This window comes from Pteropus alecto, unplaced genomic scaffold, assembly GCF_000325575.1.
Source record: "Pteropus alecto unplaced genomic scaffold, ASM32557v1 scaffold8, whole genome shotgun sequence".
Classification (NCBI taxonomy): Eukaryota; Metazoa; Chordata; class Mammalia; order Chiroptera; family Pteropodidae; genus Pteropus; species Pteropus alecto.
The window spans coordinates 3563845-3582988 of record NW_006494609.1 but is presented as its reverse complement, the minus strand read 5'-3'; the positions used below and the strand labels follow the sequence as shown (position 1 = coordinate 3582988).

Genomic DNA, 19144 nt, shown 5'->3' with positions numbered 1-19144 from the left:
AATCTGAACTACTCTGCTCCAGACAGCAGGAACTAAGAGAGAATATTCTCCAGACCTAAACTGAATACCTGACCCCAGAGCCAAAGTGAGAAAGCTCCACCCACTTCCCTGTCACGCTTCTCTCTGTCAGTCGCCTCAGAAGGACCATCAGCAACATGCTTGTTTGTTTCAGGTTCACCTTGCTTGTGCCCTTGCACACACTTCTCCCATGGTGACCACTCTGGACTTTGCTGTCGCCCTGACTCCTGCTTGGGCCTGTACACCTCTCTGCCCTCCTGCCATAACATCAGGACTCAGACAATGAAAGTTTAAAGCCTTCACACGTCTCCCCTGAAGCCAGAAACACGGTAGAGGCATCGGCAGACATATACTCAGGTAGTGTCAAACTAACTGCTGTATTTATTGGGTGCCAGGAATTCTGTTAAGCGTTTTACATGTGTTTATTATTTCATTCGACCTTTACAAAAGCCCTGCAAGAAACGTAAGACTACCCCTAATCTTACAAGTGAAGAAACTGAGGCTCAGATCAGTTAAGTTACTTGTCCAATGTCACCCATTAGGTAAGTGCAGTGCTGAGATTGGAACCCAGAGCTCGGATTGGAACCCTGTGCTCTTTCTACTGCTGCACAGAGGAATACTACTATGCTATGTGGTTGCAGCTTTGGAAAAGCCCAAGGCCAGAGCCTCTGAAGGATGCCCCTCCTACCTGGTGCTCCAAAGCTGCTGAGGGCAGAGGAGCATCGCCCTTCCTCCACCCCACTCCCCTCGTCTAGTCCCACCCACCCTGCAGAAAGTGACTTCGTGGACACTAATCTCTCTCGCTGACTCCACAAGCTCATCTTTTGCCACATTTGTTTAACCATAGCTTCATCATAAACCACTGACCCGTCTAAAAATACTATCCATAGTAGCTGAGAGGAAGAGATCTGACCACCCTATTTCCAGCCTCCAAACCAGAGGACAAATCTGGGAGCCTTAGGGAAGAGAGAACTGGCACTGGAATGACCAGCTTCTAAAGTCTGCTCAAGCTTTCTCTGCCTGGGTAGTAGTGCAGAGAGAAGAATGTTTCATGCTGACTGCAGGATCTAGGCATCAGTGACTCTAAGGAACTGGTGACCTCTAGGTTCTGAAGTGTCCTCCTTAGCCCTTTCACTGTATTTTCATCTGAATCATCTGGCTGCCCAAGTCCCAGTTCAGCCGACATTCCAATCCCTCCTTCTCCTGCCACAGAGCAAACCCTGGAAACAGAGACAGTGCTGTTCATGGTTTGGGGATGGCCAGTCCAATTGCTCTCATGTCTGGCTAAAGCAAGCAATTGATGGATGACAGAGATGAGACGGCGGCCAAGCTCTACCAGCAGTTAATTAAGCTAAGCCAGGTTCCTCATTCTGTTCAGCCAGGCAGCCACATCCCGGGGATGGCCTCAACTGGCCTTTGACTAGAGCAGCCAGAGGGAAACCTGGTCTGACCAGAGCCTCACAGAAGTGGGTTTGTGTGACAGAGAACAGGTCTGCCACTGTCTGTCACCTCCAGACACTGGGAACTTTGGAGGCCTCAACAAAGCAGCCCAGAATCCCACCCTGCCCCAGCGCCAGACAACCCTGGCAGCTACACCGCTGGCCAGCATTAATTGAGCACCCAATGCATGCAGAGCACTGAAAAAATGCAATAAGAAGGGAAGGATTTGGGGCTTCTGTTCTCCAGTCTTTTCTCTGAGCCTGGCTACTGATTTGAGGCATCGTGTGTTTTTTACAAATGCAGAGTCCCCTACTGAATTGGCATCCATGAGCATGGGGCCCAGGAATCTGTACTTTTAATAAGCATCTTGGATTAGCCTGACATGTACGAAAATCTTAAAAAGACTGCTCCGTATTCTTAGAAACGCACTGGGCATTCAGATTCAAAGCACATCACAATATTTACCAACGATGTATAAGCAATGACAAGATAATACACTCCAAATCAATGTAAGCACAGAGCACCATGGTTAACCCTATGGGGTCCAAGAGGTAGCCATGGGAACAGGCCAGTGGAATCAGCCCCTCATCTCCACTCTTTGGGGTTTCCACAAACTTTCTAACTGCTGACATTTTTCCACATTCGTTCTCATTTCTCTCCATCTGCCCCTTCCATAGCTATTTGGGGGGTGATACTGTGCTAGGCCTTGCATCTTCTAATGTCCCTAAGATCCCCAGAAGGTGGGTATTGCTTCCCTCATTTTATAAATGAGAAAACTGAGGCTCAGAGAAGATAAATTTGAACTGCCCACTTGACCAGTCAGCTGCCACACCCAAATCTTTTCAGCCACATCGGTAATGAATATATCATTTCAAAAGTGGGTCCCCAATTTCCAGTCCAAGAGGAAGAGTCACTTACTTGTAGGTTTTGGACCTATCCAGCCAAATGCCTGAGATCATAGCCCCAAGCATTCCTGAAATGACGATGGTCAAGCCAATTCTTCCAGCATTCACTTCTTCCCCCTGGGAAAATCATAGCCCCAATAATCACCCAGTGAAAGCACAAGACACAGACAGTATAGTCACCAAGAAGTGAGAGGACAAAGGCAAGTAACTCAGGCTTCATTAGGGCCAGCTCTCAGAAAGTATAACAAGGTGGCCTTTAAGAAGCTGCCAGTGGGGAGAAAACCCTAGAATAGTTGCTCCTCTCAACATAATATAACCCCAGGTGTGTGTACACAACACTGGATGCTGGGATGAACAAAATTCTGTCCTTAAAACCACTTTTAGGTAGATTTTTTTTTTAATGATGTAATCTTTACAGCAACTCTTATTTATTATTATTCTCATTTCACAGATAGGGAAATATGTATATCCAAATATTCCACACTTAAGATTTTTTTGAGCTATCAGTACCAAAATGAATGAGAAAATAATAGTTACATATTTTTGAACACTTATTATGATCCAGGCACCATGCTGAGGATTTTACATCATTATCTCATTTCATTCTCATAATTCCCCACCATAACGTTAGGAATCAGTATTTTCCATTTTTCAGATGAAGAAACTGAAGCACAGTGAGATTAACCTACTAGTCCAAGGTCATGAAGCATTTGTTAAGTGCAGAGCTAGGATTTGAACTCAGACCTATCAAACTCCAAAACTGGAACACCCACTGCCTCTGTAACTATAAGACCCTGGGGTCCTTTCACAAGAGGGTTGGACCCGGGATTCGTGACTCCCAGCATCCAGACCTCACTGGTTCTGTAAACATCTTAAAAATACTTTCAAGTGAGTGACTAAAAGTTCAAAATTAAACCTTGCCCACATTTTACAAATTAAATATTTCATATATGATTCTACATGTACATGTGTACCTACTGTGTTGCCAGGCACCATGCTATGCGTTTTACACATATGATAGATATGAGTGTATTTATACACACATGATATTATTTACTTTTTAATCTTAAAAATAATCTTTCAGTAAGTAATTATGCTTCTTTTACAGAACAGAGAATGCGAGCTCAGAGATTCTAAACAGCTTGTCACAAGTTTAGTGCCACTGGACCCGGGGTTGAGACCCAGGGCTATTGCCCTCCAAATCCCATAAACATAACCACCATACTGCACTGCCTAGAACTGGGGGAGCCACGAGGTAATAACCACTGCCCCAGGAACTGCAAAGACAGACTCGGAAACCTCATTCTCAGAGCCAAGCATGCTTAGGGGACTCTTACCGGATAGTGGAAGATCACCATGCGATTCAGCAGAGTGGACAAGGCATAAAAAGCACCAGCATTCAGACCTAAGGAGGGAGGGAGACACACAGCATTAGGGTCAGCCTTCTGCTAGGGCCACCGCTATCTTCTTCCCCTCAGCGATTCAGGAGGTCAGACATCCTCCTCCTTGCTGTTACTGTGAGTGGTGTCCTCAGAAGACAAAAATCCAGGGAGCATGAGACTACTCAGCAATTTTTCTCAGAGAAGTACTCTCAAACAACCAAAAGTAGCCACTTCGATCTAGTAGCCGCACATCCTTGCCCTCTGATCCCTGTAGGCCTGCCCTGGAAACAAGGGCTCTAGGAAATATTACTCCCCAGTCAGAACCATCTACATTCCTCCCGTAAGCCCTGGCTAGACCTATAGGGTCAGTGGAACTACTGGACACCTTTCACTTCCTCCCGATGAACTATGTCCTCTCCAGACTGCTTGACCTCTGACCCCTGACCCCACTCCCTCTGCAGGTGGTTTCTCACCTCTTTCGCCATCCCTCCTTCAGCTTTCTTCTCAGATTCAATATCACACAAAATTTTATATTTGTAACCAGAAAGGACCGACCCTAAAGAGCATTTAGTTGACTCTCCTAATTCATTGACTCAACAAATAAATGGAAAACCCAGAATATACTGTGAGAATCTGTGTCCTTAGAGATGAGGGCATCTGTCAAAAGCCATAGTGAGTTAGTAACTAAGATGAGACTGGGACTGACCCAAAAGAGGGAGGGCCTCCTGCCCTCCTTTCCTAATAACTGATGATGATGATGATGGCGGCAGCAGCACATACTTATATACGAGACACTGTTCAAAACATCTTACAATCCTCTCAACAACCCTAGAAGGTAGGTGATACCATCATCCTCATTTTATCGATGAGAAAAATTCACACAGTTTAAAAACAAATACAGAGGTTTCTCTGTAATGCCTACAAGGGCTCTTTTTAGTTTTAACCAAACAATGAGGCTCACAAGACTATCACTGGGCACATCTGACATTAGATCCACTTAGAAGAATACAGGATGGGACACAGATCTCGGACAGGGCAACCTTTGGAGTTCCTCTTCAATGGGACCAGTCCATAGACACTAGTCCATTGAGCCATCCCAAAGCTAGTCTCTTTGGCCACCAAAGTGATGGATCAGGTGCAGGGAAAGGTGGGTATGGCAACCACTCTGGCTTAACACCTGACAGGATCCACTATCGCTTGTAACAACTCCATTGGCACAACTTCCAGGGTCCCTATAAAGCAGCGGTCCTCAACCTTTTTGGCACCAGGTACCAGTGCTCCTTTGAGAATCTAATGCCTGATGATCTGAGGTGGAGCTGAGGCGGTGATGCTAGTGCTGGGGAGCGGCTGCAAATACAGATGAAGCTTCACTCCCTCCCCCGCTGCTCACCTCCTCCCGCGTGGCCCAGTATCTAGCAGGCCATTGGCTGGTACCAGTCCGCAGCCTGGGGGTTGGGGACCCCTGCTATAAAGGACAGGTCAGTGAAAAGAATCACCATATTCAGCAAAGCACAAAGAATGGCTTCTCACCGGATAAGGAAAGATCTCCCAGTCCAGGTGCAGTCATTTTTATCACAAGAGGTCATTTTTATAAGCAATGTTGCCTAAATGCAATTGACTTTATTTTCACATTCCCAAAGGAAGATACAAAGTTAAATGAAAGTCAAATTCCTGTGCAAAACGGGGAAGAAAGTTTTGCTTACCATTCCCACAATCACACAGGTAGTAAGAGACAGAGCTGGATTTGAACCCAGACTATACAGGTCTAGAGTCTTCGCTCGTAATCATTCTATTTTACAGCCTCATAAAACTGATTCTCAACCATTTCCCCAGCTCAGGTTACTGACAATTTCCTTGAATACCAGGCTCTCCCAGTATAGGTCATGTCAGGGATGCAACAAGGCTGGTTCAATGCCATCTCCTGAGTGGCACAGGGCCACAGTGGGAGGCAAACCAAGAAATGTCACCAAACATCACTACAACTTCTAGGTCAATGGTCACAAGGACTTCGTGAATGTAAGAATGTCCAAAACCTGTAAAGTATTTTTACAAAAATGTATTTGAATCAAACAGAGGATATGCCTGGAAACAAGATTTCAACAGACTGAGAGAAATGCTTCAGAAAATAACAGTTTGCATTTTCTTTGATGCATTTGAGATTCAGGAAGATTACATAAAAGTGGGAGAAAGCAAGGCAGGGCTCAGATTACAGGATAGTTAAGATTATGTGCTCCCCTGAGGGTGGTCATGCTTTAGAAGCAGAGGTCTGAAGCGGTGCTCAGCTATTAGAAGGAGGGGTTTGAAAGGGGGCACTTCAAAGGTACACTAAGTTAGATGTACAGAAACGGGGGACAGGGCTGGCTTAAGGCAAAGAGAAGCCTTTTACTAAAGAAGCTGTATGCCGGGGGCCTGACCACCCACCATGACTGGCTCAGTTAAAAATTTATGATCAGATCACCCTATGAGGTTACTTTCCACAGAACCCCTTTTTTGTCCACAACTATGAGGCTCTCAGCAACTTCTTACCTAACAAGCATACCCAACTAACCCGAATACCACACACCCAGCCGCTGGGAAATTCCATTCCTGAGTCAAGGGGCCCATAATGAGACACATGCTTGAACAGGGTGGTGGGGCGGAATGTGGGCAGGAGAAGGATGAAAGCAGCCTCTAGTTCTGGCTCCTCACACCTCTTTCAGCCCCTCTCAGCCTCTGATCACTGCAAGGGGCAAGGGAATTCTCTAAGATGTGCGTGGCTTCGGGTGGGAAGGCTGCTCTCAGCTTGGGGCCCAATTGGGATGAAGGAGGGCAGAATCCACAGAAAATAGAGGGAAATTATCTGGAAGGATTGGGAGCAAAAAAACAAAACAACAATGACAACAACAACAACAAAACACCTCAAACACCAGCATTTTCATGACCCTGAGAAAGGCAGAGGGAAGCAGAGTCCTGAGTGGGCTGACCTATGCTACTGGAGCTGAGCACTCTCATGGGGGCGCAGTGGTTTAGGGAAATCCGTTCCAGATCAGCACTTCCTGGGATCTTGTGAGAATGCAAATTCCTGACCCCGCCCCAGACCTACTGCAGCAGAAACTCTGGGAGTGGGTAAACATGTGTGAACAGACCCTCCAGGGAATTCTGATAGTGCTCAAGTTTGAGACCCACTGGCTCAGCTGGACTAATATGGTTTAACAATAGCCATCTCCTGCTCCCAGGCAGCGATAAGACCGAATTGGGGCTAAGGCAGAGGTGGGGGGCAGAGGAATGGGGGCGTGCAGGGGCTCATCTTGGAGGCTGCTACTCTTTCCAACTGTTTCTACGGTCCAACCCCAGTGGATTTAGGAGCTTATGTATGGTTTCTGAATCAATCTTTGGTCTAGAAGTTCATCCCCATATTGTTGAAAGTTACTAGACACAGTTAAACCCACTCCGCTGCCCAGACCAAGAGCTGCAGTGTCCCACACTGAAGGGCAGGAACAGAACGCGTGTTCCACTCTATGCATGAGTACTTTTTACAAGAATACGGGTTACCCTGCTGTATTCCAGTATGATGACTCCCAGCAAGGTAAGCCTGCAGGTCAGATCACACTCCTGTGAGAAAATGTGATCTCCCCTGAAAAGCTTGGTCATTCCTGGTATCAGTCACCCAGGACCAGTCACCGAGGAGGTGGGCTTTAACCAGGCAGAAAGGGCTTGTCATCACTCTGTGTCTTTTCCTTTCCTTTATCAAGACGAGGTTTTTAAACCAGGTCCAAACACCACTGGCAAAGACCAAAGTCCTTAAGAGTTTAAAAATGCAAATTCCTGGGCTCAGCCCTCAGCCTACTATATCTGAATCTCCTGGCATGGGGCTAGGAATCAACATTTTAACAACAACAAAAACAAAAAACAAAAAAAAACGAGCAAGCAAACCCTGGGCATTTCTTAAACTCACTGGAGTTTGGAAATAAATGGCCTTGAGAATACTCAAGGTCAAAGGCCAGGCTTCCAGGTGGTGGGGTTAACATGGAGGCAGCTGGGGTGGGAAGAGACTACAAGACCATGAGAATGACCCCATACCACACCTATTTTATAAGAGGTTCTCGGCCCTGCTGCAAATCAGAATCACCTACAGTGCTTGTTAAAAGCAGATTCTCAGGCATCGATCCAGACTTTTCTAATTTAAATTTCCAGAAGAGAGGCATGGAACTCTCTGCGCACATTCAACCAAGCACACCAAGGAATTCTATCAGCAGGCAAGCCTGGGAAACACTGATCCCAGATCCTATCTCTGGGTTCTCCTTACTCTATGTTGATTTCCCTTTTGTCCTTCCTGAACTTAGAGTAAACCTTTGTTTTAAAGGCCAGCCTAACCTTGGCAAAGCTCCAGGGAATCACAAGAAGGATTTTATTCCCACTGGTAAGTTAGTGCCCTCCCTAGGCCCATGTAAGTGGGGCACCGGTTAAGCCCCTGAGAGCACCAAGGGAAGGTGTCCTCAGGACACATGCTGAGGCTCTGAGTTCGGATGCCCCACACTGGAAGACTATTCAGGATCATTGGAGGCAAGGCTGGGCGATAACATGGAAAATATTCCTCTAAAGAAAACATTCTTTAGAAGAGGAGAATTTCCAGCAATTCTTTTTAACATGGCAGTTGTTACACCATTGCCACAGATAAAAAGACATTAGAGGAAGCCATGTGAAAGCGAGACCTAGAGACACCAAGAGAAGGTAGTCAAGGAAAGGTTTTTTTCTTCATTCTACCCTCACTGCTGATACACATCACAAGATCAGCCCTACCCCGATTGTTAGACCCTGGGACAATCTAGTTCCAGTCTGCATCTTCCTGCACTGCCAAACTTGGAGTAGGGAGGCTATTTTATCAGAGGAGGAGGCAGTTTCTTATTCCTGTGATAGTTTGGCAACATCGAGCACAAACCTAACTTCTGTACCTCCTCCCCTCAAAGTTGGGCTGCCAGATTTAAGAAAAAATGAAAACAGTACATCGGTTACATTTGAATTTCAGATAAATAATTTTTAGCATATATATGCCCCCAATATCAAGTAGGGCATGTTTATATTAATTAGAATTTGTAGTTTATCTGAAATTCAAATTTAATGGGTGAGCCCTTTGGAAAACTTACCTCTAAGGGTGTGGCCAGAAAGCTACAGGGAAAACCCAGCGATAGCGAGATGGACTCTAGAATTCCCCCGAAGCCTTCACTGTATCACTGTACCTCAGCTCTGAGCAGCAGACTCAACACCTTGGAGAAACTCTTGGAAGCCACTACAGATAGAATATTGGACATTCCATCAGCTGCACAAAAGCTACTACCTACGTGGAGAAATCCAGTTCAGACCAACAAATGTAGGAAATCGGCATGCTTATCCATATTTATCAAAGCAACAGCAACGTAGATGCATGCAGTATCTTCACTCTCAACTGCTTTACAAGCTTTCATCTCCACTCAGAGCACTGCAGTGGCAAGCAAATGTTATTACTATTTTCTGAGAAGGAGGTAATTAAAGAGACAAAGGATGAATGAAGGTGGTACGCTCAATAATTGGCACAGCTGACACCCAAACTCAGACCTCTTATTCTTTATGTGCCAACTCTGAACTCACCAGTCCAGCATTCACAGCTTTTACTCCAAGGCATGACCACCCATGTCTAACAAATGTCTCTGTGAACTGCCATCACTTGCTAGATTCCTAGCTACATGCTCTTAATTCAGAGGAAAATATGAACATCATATGTACAATATAAAATGTATGAACCATTTCTTCTTCAAAGTCCAACCTGAAACTACAGGGAGGGTGGGGATTCTGGGGGATCTAGGAGTGAGAGGGTGTTCAAAGCATCTGGCTGAATTTCTAGAATTCTTTTTTTTAATTTGGAGCAAAGACAGTGAAAGAAAAAAATAAAAAACAGCTCCTCAGGTGGAATGAGTGCCAAACACTTGTGGTACACACCCTGTAAACCTTAAAGAGAAACGCTAAGGCCTCTGAGACCCCATCATCCTGGTCAATAGGTTAGTCCCGCTTCCAAAACTCTAGAACTCTAGATCCACATCTTAGAAGAAAGCAACTGCTGGGGAACTGGTCTAGAGGATTACATCTGAGGAAGGACACACTCTCCCAGGTAGACCCAAAGACCAGTCAGGCAAGTAAGCTAAGCAAAAAGCCCTGGCACTGTCTCCCAGAGGCTCCTTTCTGCATGGGGAGGCAAAGGCACAGTGGTTAGAAAGGTGGGCTTTAGCATCACACAGAAGTTTATGTCTAAGCTCTATTTCTTGCTATCTATCCAGTTGTGGGCATGGAACTAAATCTGAACCTATAAAATGGAATAGGGTTAAGGACCTATGTCACGGGTTTGTTTTGAAGATTTAAAAAAATAATGCCTACAGCCATACCACCTGAACGTGCCCAATCTCATTTGATCTCGGAAGCTAAGCAGGTTCGGGCCTGGTTAGTACTTGGATGGGAGACAACCTAGGAATACCAGGTGCTGTAGGCATTAAAAAAAAAAAAAAAGAAAGAAAGAAAGATAATGCATGTAAAGTACTTAGCATGGTGCCCGACACACAGTAATGCCTCAGTAAAATCTTTTTAAAAGCTGTGATTAAACCTAAAAATCGTTTCCTTGCTGTCAAAGTGCCTGGCTCCAACTCCAATTCTCTACCATGGAAATTAGACTTGCGGTTCTCTGAAATGAGTGAAAACATCCAGATGAGTTTAACTCCCTCTCACAAGGATAATCCTAGGCCTTTGAGAAAAATGTTAATAAATTCTGTCTACACACAACAGTCAAATGCTTTCTAGTTTAGTGATGGTCCAACTTAAATGGTGGTTTACTTCCACCCCTTTCTCTCCCTCCATTCCTTCTGGGACTCCCATTATCCATGTTATATGCTTGATGGTTTCCCAAAGGTCTCTGAGGTTTTGCTCATTTTTCTTCATTCTTTTTTCTTTCTGTTCTTCAGACAGGATAATTGCATCTGACCTATCTTCAAGTTTGCTGATTCTTTCTTCTGCCCGCTCAAAGCTGACGTTGAGCCTCCTGATGAATTCTTCATTTCAGTTATTATACTTTCAACTTCAGAATTTCTATTCTTTAGACATGGTTTCCTTTTGTTCTTTGAATAGTTGATTTACAATTTTTTTTTAATAATAGTTGATTTATAATTTTTGTCTATTGTGTCCAACATCTGGGCTTCCTCAGGAACAGTTTCTATTAACTGCTTTGTTTCCCTGTGTATGGTCCATACCTTCCCATTTCTTTGCATGTCTGTAATTTTTTGTTGAAACTGGACATTTTAAATACTATGTCAACACTGGAAATGAGACTCCTCCCTCCCCACACTCCGTAACTAGAATTTGTTGCCATTGCTATTATTGTTTAGTGACTTTCCTGGACTAATTTTAGAAAATCTGTATTCTTTGTCATGTGCAGCTACTGAAGTTTCTGCTCCATTAGCTTAGCAGTAAGCTAATGATTAGACAGAGATTTCCAATAAGTCTCCAACTTTTCCCAAAGACCTCCTCTGTGTGTGTGTATTGAGACTTTCTCTCAGAGATCCAGCAGGCAGGTGACAACTCTGCCTTAACCTTCACTTCCTGCTTGCACAGAGCCTCAAGGTCAGCCTGAGGTGAGAGGGTAGGGCTTGCTCAGGTCTTTCCTGGGTATGTGCACAGCTTTCGGAGTTTTTCAAAGCCTCCATGGACATCTCAGTTTCCAGATATTTTTTCAAGATTTTCAGCCAGCCTCTTGAACAAGAAAATCACCCCAACTGGTATTGCTACCTCAGGCAGCTGTGATGTTGAAGGACTATTTTCAATAAATGCTCTAGAAATAGAGCTTTCCCACTGAGCAAGCTGAGTCAGGTCAAATAAAAGCAAGTCTTCTGAAGGGGGGTATTTCCAGGGATCTGCCAGACAGCTCAAATAGTGACCTAGTGATGGGACTTTTAGGGAACTCCAAACTATTCTGCCCTCTCCAGTGTCTGTGAGGCTGCTAGCTGTCAAGGCTACCACAGATCCTGGAAGAAGGGGATCAGAGTAGGGCAAGTTAAAACACAAAGCTCATTATTCTTACCATTATTAAGCCATTTTCTTGAATAAATGTCCCTTAGATTGTTGCCAGCCTTTGGTTAAGAGCTCTGAAGAAATTAATTTTGTCAATGCTTGCCAATATTCTTGTTGCTTTCATGGAAGAACAGATTATCTAAGGTCCTGACTACACCATTTATTTCCTGGGTTATCATTTAATGAAGTAAATAAGGAACAGTGTTCAGAAGTATAGGATTAAAACAACACTGCCAGATCGAAGACCATATAAGCAACCAGCCATACAAGGGGAAAAAGGAGTTGCTTTGCTCACACAATATGCCCAGAGCTGAGCCCTCAATGACCAGAAACAACACTGTTACTGGTATATTGTTTTTGTTCCTTGCTTTCATGGATCAGTGACGTGACCCTGCCATTGATAGCCTCCAGCCCTGGAAACTACAACCTCTAGAATGGGATCATTGCACAGGTATCACCACCATCACCATTTTCATTCATGGAAAAAAATTTATTATGCACTCATCTAGCCTAGAATCCCAAGGTAGGCCTCAAATACCATGTTGTCAGATCCAATATGATGGTCAAAGGTTAATGCACTCACGGTGTCTAACTCTAGGGAAAAAGTTCTTGGAATTATGGAATTCTGAGTCTGGAAAGGACCCCAAAGGTCATCTGGCTTCACTATCCATCTATATAGTCTAATATGCCCCACAATGGCCCCTCCAACTAAGTGGCTGGTCCCTTCTACACTTGAATGCAGTTAAAAGCAGTAACAGGCAACTCATAACTTCATTAGTTGAACATCTTAAATATTGGAAATGTTGTCTTTATACTGTGGATGAATGCAGAGACATACTCAGAACTGAGAAGCTAGAGAGAATGATCCAGAGACCTTGAAGACTAATCTGGTTATCTAGAATTATTCCAGATGAGAGGTCACTTAGATACTGTGTGTGCCTGAAAAACTTAGGTGTGCCTCTCTACTCATGGATGATACCTCTTATCTAATACCTAAGCACATAAATACTTTGAGATAAAGGACATTGATAAGCCTAAAATGAAACTATGGCACAATTCTAAAGACTATCAGCAATTATGGAACAGTCATCAAGAATGTAGGTGCTGGAGTTAGACAAACCTGCATTTGGATCCTGGCTCTGCCACTTAAAAAGCTGTGTGATTTGAGCTAGTTACCCAATCTCTCTGAGTTTCTGTTTCCTCATCTATTAAATAGGGATAATTATAGAACCACCTAACATGAGTGTGATGGAAGTTAAATATAAGCATATGTGAAAAAGTCTTGGCACATAGTAAATGTTATTGTTGTTATAAAACATATAATTTGTTGAACCTATCAAAAACACAAAGTTAGAGCCAACTGGGGTTTCACCAAAAATAAGTCATGTCAAACCAATCTCATTTCTTATTAAAGTCAAGAGTCAACAACTGTATAACATGCAGTTATATAGTTTATTTCTTTTTATATGATATAAAAAGTCAAGAGTCAACAACTGTATAACATGTAGTTATACAGTTTATTTCTTTTTATATCATAAACTGTATAACATGCAGTTATACAGTTTATTTCTTTTTATATCATATAAAAAGAAATAAACTGTATAACTGCATGTTATACAGTTGTTGACTCTTGACTTTAAACTAACTGGTGGATTAAATGGTCAAATGTAGGATGGATAGCAGTGCAGTTGGGTGGATCTCTTTAATGGAACGTCATGAGGTTTGTCCTTACCCTGGCTGGTCAAACCTTCTAATTAAAGGTTGGAAAGTGATACAGAAAACACCATGCAGGGAAGGCAAGCCAATACACCAGCATAAAGATTCAAATTTATCTTACCGAAAGCCAAGAAAATGAAATGAAAGAGGGATGTTGTCTTGCATTCAGGTTAAAAAAAAAAAACAAAAAACAAAAAGACGTCAATGTTATAAGATGAAGAAAGATTGGTTGAGGAGCGGTTTATATGAAAAGACTCATGTATGCATGTGTGCATTCATTCATTCATTCAATATACACTCTAGGCCAGCCACCGTTGAGGAACTATAAAGATGAAAAGACATAAATCTCTGCTCTCAAGGAGTTCACAGTCTAGTGAGAAGACAGGCCTGGAAATGGAACAGCACAGTAAGAGAGGAAAGGTTACCTAATACTGCTTTACAGCAATGATACTGAGATGAGACTTGAAGGATTAGCAGGCATTTGTCACATAACTTGACATGGAAAGGAATGGTTTTCTAGGTGGACTTTACAAAACACGTAAAGCCCCCGAGACACAGCTGATTCTTCTAGTTGACCCTAAATAATTACTTTACATGCACATTTGAGATTTGAAAAGAGTAAGACATACAGACACATTATGCCTCTCATCTCACATTCCAAGTTCTGTAGATGTGTGGACACATCTGTACCTTACCATAGGTGATGACAAGCAGCACGAAGTTGAGGTTTTTGAAGAGCCGGATGATGGAACTTAAGTATGAAGCATCAGGGGATGACAAGGCATAGCTCAGGGACTGGGCTCTGCTGGGGGGATGTTTAGGCTTCTCCTTGAATACTGGAAGGAAAGAAACAGACAGATCACTGAACATCCCTGTCATCCCACCCCAGGAGAACTGACACATGACAATAGCTGACTCCATCACCATTTCCTAATATTCAAAAGAAAATATTAATTCTTCAATTAAATCCTTTACAGGTTCCTCTCTTGAAGCCGCTTTCCATTGTCTGTGGCTGGCTGAATGAATGGTCTATTGATTACTTTTTCTTAATGGTCTCTGGACAGCTGCAATCCTTGGGCCTTCTAGGCAGTGTTCAAGGATCAAGGAGTCCCATTATAACCAGCAACAACATACCACAAAGCACTGAAAAAACACAACAGTAACACATGGTAGACAGGAAGTGAGAGCTGAGGCTTTGAGATTAGGGAGCCCAGTTATTGACTTAGCATCAGATCTCCTCCCAAAGGGAAAGGGATTGTATTGTCCATGCTTAGCATATGGCACATGGCAGTCAATAAATATTCCTTGAGTAAATAAGAGGACTTCTTCTATTGGAAAAATAGGAGTCCAGTCCTAGTTTCTCCAAGTCTGAACCAGATATCTGCCTCACAAAGGGGCAAGAGTATTTACATGTTCTACTGTAGGAGTGGCTACTCTGATATGAAGAGCTAGGGAGGGACTGTGGGAAAACTATTCATTTTATATTCTATTTTCAATACAACTGGTACAATCAATTTAACTGCACTGATGCTATTCAGTTATCTGGGGAGAAGATCAGATTAACCAGTTCTTTTGACTAAACTAGTCCCCAGTTGGATCTAAAGCGAGCACCACATGGCCTCCCCCACACCACAGGAGAACATTACTGCTCCATTTAGAAGTAGTTCTAGAAATGAGATTTAATGTACTAAAGATCAAAGTTGCCCCTCCCTTCCTCTCCCTACCACCAAAAATCCTTCAGCCCTGACTTCAGAGGCCCGCTTCTTTCTGCTCCAGAAGTAATCCTGGGTAATCTCCTCCTGGATAACTTCCTGCTGTTGGGAACCTCTCATTCATTGTCTTGACTATTCACCTTCCCTTCCATCAGGGAAAAGAAAGCAAGGCAAGTGACTATTTACCCCAGCAACATCAGGTTCTTGCTCAAGGATTTGGCAACCACAAACCAGAATTCAGATAAGATCTTTCGGTTCTTTACTCAATGAACTACTATCTGTGCTTGATAATAAAATACCAAAATGTAGAAATGTCCTAGCTCCAGGATTTCAACTACAAAGAAAAAGGACTTCAGCTGACACACCACAAGAATTTGGAGCTGGGCACATTACAATTTGAAATAAAGTCTGGCTGAGTAGGAAGGTCCCTGGCTGGATTGTTCTCCCTGCTCTCATCCACAGCTTGACAGCTTCTCACCTTTCCAAAGGTGAGTGAAAGAACACCAAATCCACTGTGCAAGGTATCTGGCCAGCTTTTAGAAGCCATCAGGCAGCCCATTCTCAGCTTAGACCCCGGAGATGGAATGACACAGTGAGAACAGTTGAATGAGGTACACAATTATAAAACTGTTTGACTTTGGAGGTGAGGCCAGAAGGAAGGAATGAAACCTTTAACATGTGAGTGGAACTTTCAGATATTAGGAAGAAAACTGGTTAACCTTTAGACAGGTGACTAACTGAAAATGAAAACCTCTACTCTGCTGTTTCTGAATTTATTACTCAGATGATAAAAGAGGATATAAAATTATATTATCCACCAACTCTATGGTAATGGATGGTAGTTAGACTTATGGTGGTAATCACTTTAAAGTGTATACAGATGTTGAATTAGAATGCTGTACACCCAAAACTTATATAAGAATTTTTTTAAAATTATATTAACCAAATATCTCAATTATTAAATGTACATGCACATAAAATTAACAGTAGTTATTTAAGGTTGGTAGTTGGGATTAACTCACACAAGGCTAAATTAGCAGTCATCCTTTTCTTTATGCTTTTCTATATTTTCTAATTTTTCCACAATGAGCATATAATTTGAAAGCATTAAAAAATGTGGTACCCAGGTATGCTCAGGTGAATCTATGAGGTTATTAGTGTTTGTGGGTTAATTCTGTTTTGTTTTATTCCAGAAATTTATAGTATGGCATTAGGTAAGTTTAGGCTTAAATTTAATCTCCAGCACTTACTAGCTATTTAACTCTGAATAATTTTTTTAATTCCCCTAAGGCTCATCTTCCTCTTTGTTAAATGGGACTGATAATGGTACCTTCACTCACGAGGCTGTTGATTACATGAGATCAGGCATGCATAGCACAGTGCCTGTGATATTATAAGTGCTCATGGGGTTTCTTCAAAGAGATCATCAGCGAGCCCATTAATTCCGGTGAGGTCATATTGCGGAACTGTTTAATTAGAAATAAACCTTTTACTGAGCTGCTAACAAAGCGCACTAGACAAGCTAGCACTGTGCTGGGGGCAACTGCTCAATCTAAAGCATTTGAAGACCATTAGAAGCCTGGCTTCCAGTTTATGTAAATGTCCACAGTATTCTAGGGCCATGTTCAAGGGCTCCATCAAAGCCAGCAGAACTTTCCTGTCTCCCCACCCCCCAGCAGTCTACTAAGGAACTTACCGATGATGACAAGGATGAAAAGCAGAGTGGCCACACCTCCTATTATGTAGAACATGATACTGATATGGTAGGCAAGCTTGTCCTGGTCATTGGTATTGGGCACCAAAACAGGAGGGACCAAGAACCCAATTGCAATTCCAAGCTATAGAAGACAGAAAGTCATCACAGTCACCAATGGCCAAGAGGTGACAGCACACATTTAAAGAGACTCCTAATAAGAAACATAATCCCAGTCTTTCTTAAAGCCCAAACAGGAACTGTTTCCTCCCTCAGGACACCAGAGAGAGCTTTCTTTTCATTGACAACTTAACCCGCACACACCCCTGACCACCCTCACCATCAATACCTATTGAAAAAAATCATAGTTGGGGCTCTCGACGCAGGCTGGGTCTTCTCTGGTTGCAAACTAATGAGCAATGGCTCCTATACTCCCATCTACGGTAGAGTAAAACAATGTTGACTTTTTCCTGTGTCACTTAAACTCTTGGTTTCACTGAATCTGTTAACTGGTAGCTCAGAGATCAGCTGGGGGAAATTTTTACACCTATAACCCCAAGAACTTGCATTCAGTAAGACATGGAAGCCTAAAGTTGTTGCCACATTTACGAACATGAAAGCTTAAGTTCATTGTGTAAATAACTTAGCAATTGACAAAGCATCATTAGTGTGAAGTCAAATGCAACTGCATACATTTAGACACACAGGACATGGGCACATGCAAACTGGCTACACACACACACACACACACACACACACACACACACACACAAATTAAAACATCTCATACCTGCCTTAGAGTTCAAACTCAAGTGACCTGACAGATAATGTGACTTAGGTATTTCTGAGGTCAGAAATGCCTTGAATCAGTAATGACAAGCTGTGACAAAACTCCGAAACCCCCTCTGCCACACGTAATACCAAAGCAGAAATTAAGAAATAGTCTGAGAACTCGGGCAAGCTTCAAATTCAGAGTGAAGGCAGATAAGTCCTTTGTCCTAAGGTCTCACTTTTCCTTTATTGTGCATGAAAGAAAATGCAGGTAGAGAACCAAGTTGCTTTCATTCCACACTATAACATCATTCATCAGCTGCCAATCTGCTGACCATATTGATTGATTTTCCAGCCTGTCAATTATAGCCACTCAGGATGGACACTAGGGATTCTCAGCTCTGAAATATTCACAAAAGTCATCATCAATAGGCTCAGCGTAGGGTTCTTCCAATGTATGCCAATATATAATCAATAAATCAAACATCATTAAAGCCTCTACTATGTGAAAAATATTCTGCTTGATATTTTAGGAGATACCAAGATGTATATGGCCAGGGCCCTGCCTCCAAGGAGCTTTATAATCTAGTGGGGACGGTGGGGGGATTTAAAACAAAGAGAAAAGATAATACGAATGGTGATATTTGTGTGTTGAAATTATAGAATGTTATGGTTTAAAAGTTCCTTTGTCATTCTCTATGACAACTTGATTATTAGAGGGCCACAGGGAGGCTAAGTGAGGTTAAGCTCTAGAGGTTAAATGACTTGTACAGGGTCATATAAAGTTCCAGCAGAGTTCAGATGAGAAAAGAGATCTCTTGGCTTCTCAGGCCGGCACCTCTTCCATTGGGCCTGGCAGTGCCCTCCTGGGCTAAGAGCCTTGAGAAAAGCCTAAGTGAGCAGGCTTCTCCAGAAGAGAAGATATTTTATGGCCTTAGAGCTTTATCTGATCCTTGGTCACACTGATTTGTCGGAGTTGAGTACGGCTTCTTAACAGCAGATCTTCAAGACTTTGAAGATAAAAACCAGCCACAGACAGAGGGGCAAATGCAGCCTTCATAGCTGGGAACCTGGGCTCACTGCAGGTCTTATCTGGCCTCCTAAGTGTCTGAGAGTTAGAGATCTCAAAGTTAAATAGAATCCTGAAGGTTCCCTTTTACAAGAATGAGGGAAGTTATCAGACACCATCCAAGGCTCCGTGATTCTTTCATTCACAAAAGGACCCTGATATAGGATCACCTAATCCCCAGTAATCTTTTGCCTCGAGAAATAAAGATGGAGAGGCAGACTGAGAGACTCGATTTTCATTTTCTATTTTATTTTTGCTCTTTCTGCAAACTCAAAGAGTGATATCTAAAAACTGCTGCAACATCAGTGGTCATGAGCACTTTCAGAGCAAATGTCACAATTAAAAACACATCTTTGCTGCCTGAGGGCTTTGGG

General features: G+C 42.9%; 1 protein-coding gene and 1 pseudogene across 1 annotated transcript in view; one reads left to right on the top strand and one right to left on the bottom strand.

Annotated features, from left to right (window-relative positions):
* Positions 1–19144, bottom strand: part of FLVCR2 (feline leukemia virus subgroup C cellular receptor family member 2) — a 49396-nt gene that overhangs the window by 8183 nt on the left and 22069 nt on the right. The window contains exons 2-5 of the mRNA XM_006925462.3: positions 16934–17075; positions 14221–14361; positions 3701–3768; positions 2377–2480 (exon numbers count right to left, since the gene is read on the bottom strand). Of these exons, the coding sequence (XP_006925524.1) occupies positions 2377–2480; positions 3701–3768; positions 14221–14361; positions 16934–17075 (455 nt within the window). The remainder of the gene's footprint in view (positions 1–2376; positions 2481–3700; positions 3769–14220; positions 14362–16933; positions 17076–19144) is intronic.
* LOC112473716 lies at positions 10124–10241 on the top strand (annotated as a pseudogene).